The sequence below is a fragment of the Mirounga leonina genome, unplaced genomic scaffold (assembly GCF_011800145.1).
Source record: "Mirounga leonina isolate KUSES-001 unplaced genomic scaffold, KU_Mleo_1.0 Mir_447, whole genome shotgun sequence".
Lineage (NCBI taxonomy): Eukaryota > Metazoa > Chordata > Mammalia > Carnivora > Phocidae > Mirounga > Mirounga leonina.
The window spans coordinates 169725-175724 of NW_023270757.1; the positions used below are offsets into that span (position 1 = coordinate 169725).

At 39.5% G+C, this 6000-nt stretch overlaps 1 protein-coding gene across 4 annotated transcripts in view; it reads left to right on the plus strand.

The window, feature by feature from the left end:
* Positions 1 to 5274, plus strand: part of HACD4 (3-hydroxyacyl-CoA dehydratase 4) — a 37589-nt gene extending 32315 nt beyond the window's left edge. For all 4 annotated transcript variants that reach the window (XM_034987912.1, XM_034987913.1, XM_034987914.1 and 1 more), the window contains exons 6-7: positions 3674 to 3799; positions 4599 to 5274. In XM_034987912.1, coding sequence (XP_034843803.1) covers positions 3674 to 3799; positions 4599 to 4681 — 209 coding nt within the window. In that variant the 3' untranslated portion in view covers positions 4682 to 5274. The remainder of the gene's footprint in view (positions 1 to 3673; positions 3800 to 4598) is intronic.
* The last annotated feature ends 726 nt before the right edge of the window (positions 5275 to 6000 follow it).

Genomic DNA, 6000 nt, shown 5'->3' on the forward strand with positions numbered 1-6000 from the left:
TTTTTTAAAGATTTTATTTATTTATTTGAGACAGAGAGAATGAGAGAGAGAGAGCACATGAGAGGGGGGAGGGTCAGAGGCAGAAGCAGGCTCCCTGCCGAGCAGGGAGCCCGATGCAGGACTCGATCCCTGGACTCCAGGATCATGACCTGAGCCGAAGGCAGTCGCTTAACGAACTGAGCCACCCAGGCGCCCCTTCATTGTGATTTTGATTTGCATTTCTGAGATGATTAGTGATGTTGAGCATCTGTATGTCTTCAGAGAAATGCATGTTCATATCTTCTGCACATTTTCAAATTGAATTGTGTTTTTGGTGTTGTATAAATTCTTCATATATTTTGAATATTAATGCCTTCTAAGATAAATAATTTGCAAATATCTTCTCCCACTCGGTAGGTTGCCTTTCTGTTTTGTTGGTTTCCTTTACTGTGTAAAATTTTATTTTGGTATAGTCCCAATAGTTTAATATTGCTTTTGTTTCCCTTTCCTGAGGAGACCTATCCATAAATCTGTTGCTAAGGGAGATATCCAAGACTGTACTGCCTGTTTTCTTCTAGGAGACTTATGGTTTCCTGTTTCACATTTAGGTCTTTAATCCATTGAGTTTATTTTTGTGTATGATATAAGAAAGAAGTCCAGTTTTTCTTTTGAATGTGGCTATTCAGTTTTCCCAGCATCATTTATTGAAGAGACTGCCTTTTCCCCATTGTATATTCTTGCCTTTTTTGTTATGACAAGATACATAGGCATGGGTTTATTTCTTGGTTCTCTATCCTGTTCCATTAACCTATATGTCTTTTTTTTTTTTTTTAAGTAGGCTCCATGCCCATTGTGGAGCCCAGTGCAGGACTTGAACTCACAACCCTGAGATCAAGACCTGAGTGGAGATTAAGATTGGATGCTTAACCAGCTGAGCCACCCAGAGGCCCCCTATATGCCTAATTTTTTAAAAAGATTTATTTATTTTAGAGAGAGAGCAGGGGGAGGGACGAGTTTTTTTTTTTTTTTTTTTTGAAGAGGAAGGGTCTTAAGCAAACTCTGCACTGAGTGTGGAACGCAGTGTGGAGCTTGATCTCGTGACCCTGAGATCATGACTTGAGCCAAAACCAAGAGTCAGATGCTTAACCGACTGTGCCACCCAGGTGCCCCTTTATATGTCTGTTTTTGTGCCAGTAGTATACTATTTTGATTATGCCAGCTTAGTCATGTATCTTGGAATATGCAGTTGTGATATCTCTAGCTGTGTTCTTTCTCAAGTTTGCTTTGGCTATTTGTGGTCTTCTGTGATTTTTTTTTTTTCTTTTAAGATTTTTATTTGACAGCACAAGCAGGGGGAAAAGCAGAGGGAGAGGGAGAAGCAGACTCACCACTGAGCAAGGAGCGAGATGTGGGGCTCAATCCCAGGGCCCTGGGATCATGACCTGAGCTGAAGGCAGCTGCTTAACCAACTGAGCCACCCAGGTGCCCCAGGTCTTTTGTGATTCTATACCAACTTTAGGATTATTTGTTCTAGGTCTATGAAAAATGCTATTGGTATTTTGAGAGGAATTGCACTGAATCTGTAGTTTGCTTTGGGTAGTACGGATGTTTTAATGATAGTCTTCCAATCCATGAGCATGGTATATCTTTCCATTTGCATCATCTTCAGTTTCTTTCATCAGTGTCTTAGAGTTTTCAGAGTATAGGTCTTTCATCTCCTTGGTTAAGTTTATTCCTAGGTATTTTATTAATGGGATTGTTGTTTTTTTTAATTTCTCTGCTACTTTGTTCTTAGTGTATAGAAATGCAACTGATTTCTATGTGTTAATTTTGTATCCTGTAACGTTACTGAATTTATTTCTGTTTTTTTTTTTTCTTGGTGACGTCTTTAGGATTTTTATGTATAGTATCATGTCATGTGCAGTGAATTTAACTTCTTCCTTGCTAATTTGGAGGCCTCTTATTTCCTTGTCTGATTGATAGAACTTCTAGTAACTATGCTGAATAAAGTGGGAGGAGTGGACATCTTGACTTGTTCCTGATCTTAGAAGAAAAGCTCTCCATTTTTATCATTGAGTATGATGTTAGCTTTGGGCTTTTTTATATATAGCCTTTATTATGTTGAGGAGTATTCCCTCTAAACCCACTTGGTTGAGTTTTTATCATGAATAGATACTGAATTTCCATCAAATGCTTTTTCATCTACTGATGATTTTTATCCTTTATTTTGTTAATTGTGTATCACATTGATTTGCAAATATTGAATCACCCTTGCATCCCCATAATCAGTCCCACTTAATTGTGGGAAATATTACTAAATGTGGTTTGCTAATTTGTTGAGGATTTTTGCATGTAAGTTCATTATGGATGATAGCCTGTATTGGTGGGGGGTAGTGTCTTTGTCTGGTTTTGATACCAGGGTAATGCTGGCCTCACTGAATGTATTTGGAAGCTTCCCTTCCTCTTCTATTTTTTTGGAAAAGATTGTCACGAACATGTATAAACTCTTAAATGTTTTTCAGAATTCACCTGCAAATCCATCTGGTCCTGGACTTTTGTGGGATTTTTTAAATTATCAGTTCAACTTTGTTACTAATAATGTATTCACATATTTTTTTCCTGATTCAATTTTGGAAAGGTACATGTTTCTAGGAATTTATTCTGAGTTCAATTTGTTGGCATATAAATTTTCATAAGTCTTATAATTTCTGCTGTTTTGTTTCTGATTTTATTTTGGTCCTCTCCTTTTTTCTTGATGAGTTTGGCTAAAGGTTTATTAATTTTATCTTTTCAAAGGACCAGCTCTTGGTTTCATTGATCTTTTCTATTGTTTTTAGTCTCTGTTTATTTCTGCTTTGATCTTTATAATTTCCTTCCCTCTACTAACCTTGTATCCTGCTGATTTTTAAGCCCTACTGGTTTTCAAAGCCAGATGTTATAGGGACTCATGTTCCCAGTGCAGATCCCCAGTGCCAGGAGCCTGGCTTCTCCATGCTTGTGGTGTCCCTCCGTTTTGTGGTTAGTCTTACCAGGGCACCAACCACAATTCCACCCCTCCTACCCCTTTCCATGTGACCTTCTCTCTACAATGAGCTCTGGAAGGTCTGTTCTGTCTTTAGGTTGTTTTCAGAGTTGTATAGATATAGCTGTTATCTTGGGGTGTCCATGGGATGAGGTGAGCTCAGGATCTCCCTATGCCACCATTTCTCCCAGAGTTTCTTACCATTCTTTAAGTTCTGATGTTGGGGAAGGAGGAAGGAGGAGCTCTTCCAAGGCCAGTTAAGCTGAGGAAATGCTCAGTAAAACCAGTTTCCTTATTGCAGAGCTTTTTAGAATCTCTACTGTACTGATGTGTGTTTTGAAACTCCCAAGAAGAAACTCTATGCAGCATTCTTCAAATTCATTTGTCTATTTGTGAGAAGGGGACAAGTAGTTGGGGATACCATTTTTAAAAAGCAGAAATTATTTCTCTGTAGGTATAACCAAGTATAAAATGGACAAAAGTTCAAGTCACGCTGCTATAACGGCCTTGCCAGTTGAATCATTCCTTAGCTTCAGCTAAGGGAGTCAGCACCTGTCACAACTGTCATTATAAAATTCAGAATACCCTGGACTCTGTAGACATTTATGTATACACATCCCTGTAGCAATATGAGGGGAAGGTTTCACAATTCCTTCTCTGTTCTTTAAACAGCATTTGCCATCTATCAGTCGCTGCCTTATTTTGAATCATTTGGCACTTACTCCACAAAGCTGCCCTTTGACTTATCCATCTATTTCCCATACGTGCTGAAAATATATCTCATGATGCTCTTTATAGGTAAGTGGCTTTTCTGTTTTGTTTTTGCATTCTTCCTGTGCTTTCTGCTGCTATCTACTTTAACAGAAAGGTTTGTGAACATGGGAGAAACAGAGGAGGAAGCCCAGAATAATGAACTAGACCTTGTTAGTAAAGCACCTAGAAGTTACAATGCTTTTTTGCAGGACATCACAAGTTCAAATATATCACGTACAAACAAGAACAGGTTTACGAGCAGGTAACGTACCTGCGTTGTGTAGGAAACATAGAAGTTTGACTATGGATACAGGGATCTACAGAGAAAACCTAGATGTCAAAGCAAGCAGGCTGCGCCATTTGTATCTATTTTGTTTCCTGTTTGGTTTTATGTGCTAGCACTTCCCAGCAGGCACGTGAGAGTAGGTGCTAAAAACACAAGAAAAAATGTGTGGAACAAAAACTTAACAGTTAAGAAAGTTTAACTGGCAAAGACTTCCGTGATTACATTTCACTTTCTGCAGCTCTGACCTTCACAGATTCCCAAAGGTCGTTGTTCTAGAGCCAGTCATTATCAGACAAATAAGAACAACGCATAAGGGAGAAGATAGATGTGAAACTGCAGGGCTGATACAGCCACCGTCAAGAAAGGGGAAAATTAATTCCTTGCCTTAAACAAAACTTTACTTCCCTTTCTGGACCCTTGTTTAAGAGTTCCCTTTTTTTTGAGTCTCCCTTGCAAGTGTCTTGTCCTTATTAGACTCCAGGCAGCACTCTGACTGTATTTTAAAACCAGAGAAATGGTTAATCAGCCTTACTTTTGCCACTTCCTTCTCCATGATAGGTATGTATTATACCTACAGTCATCTTTACTCAGAAAGAAGAGACATCCTCGGAGTCTTTCCCTTTAAAAAGAAGAAAATGTGAAGCACAGCATCCCGATGTGACATAAGAAAAAAAACAGGCTTGTGGACTCAGCTGCAACAAACAACACAGGAAGCATTCTGGTGGGTGCTACTTGACCCAGCTCCATGACATAATGGTTCTCCTCAAGCTTGAGACAAATCACAGCAGTCTGTTAACCTCACATTTTCAAAACGCATATCCTGCACAACCTACTTTACCAAAGCTGTGGCTTTTATACAAGTATTATTTTCCTGTAAGGTGAATGAGAAATAGATTAACTGGAATGGATTCAATTAAACTGAGAAACCAAACTTGTTAGCCGGAATTATATCTGTTTACATCTATTTCTTTTCACTTCAGAGTTTGTAAATAGCGACTCCGCAGGAGGGCAAAAATGTGAAGTATGTTCTGCGGTTGTCACCATGGCCAGAGTTCACCCCCATCTTACACATTAGACATGCTTAGAAAATTATACATTAATATTTGGACTTTGATGCCTTAAAAGAGAAGCCTGATGAAAACAGAATGGATCTTTAGTAAAAATACTCCATATTCCTTTTCTGGGGCAGGGGTTGAAATCAGACCATATACTTACCTTACAGGGAGACAAAAGGTAAAAAAAAACTAGAGTAAATTATTTTAAAGGAGGCCAAGGCACTTAAGAACTAGTGATGCTTCAGGGGTGCCTGGGTGGCTCAGTTGTTGTCTGCCTTCGGCTCAGGTCATGGTCCCAGGGTCCTGGGATCGAGCCCCGCATCTGAAGCCTGCTTCTCCCACTCCCCCTGCTTGTGTTCCCTTTCTCTCTGTGTCTCTGTCAAATAAATAAATAAAATCTTTAAAAAAAAAAATGGTTTCAGATTATTACTGAATTATTGCTAATTACTATGTCACATACAAGTCATCACCTAGAGTTTTGAAAACTCTTTGAAGATCTAAACTATATGTGAATAATTGACTAGTATCATTTCTGTACCATTGGTATATATTCACTTTTCTTGAACGAATTCTAGGATCTGGGGCACCTGGGTGGCTCAGTTAGTTAAGCATCTGCCTTCAGCTCAGGTCATGGTCCCAGGGTCCTGGGATCGAGTCCCACATCGGGCTCCCTGCTCCGCGGGAAGTCTGCTTCTCCCTCTCCCCCTGCTTGTGTTCCCTCTCTCGCTGTGTCTCCCTCTGTCAAACAAAATCTTAAAAAAAAAAAAAAATTCTAGCATTTTTTTTTTTCTTTTAAAGATTTTATTTGTTTGACAGAGACACAGCGAGAGAGGGAACACAAGCAGGGGGAGTGGGAGAGGGAGAAGCAGGCTTCCCGCCGAGCAGGGAGCCCGACGCGGGGCTCA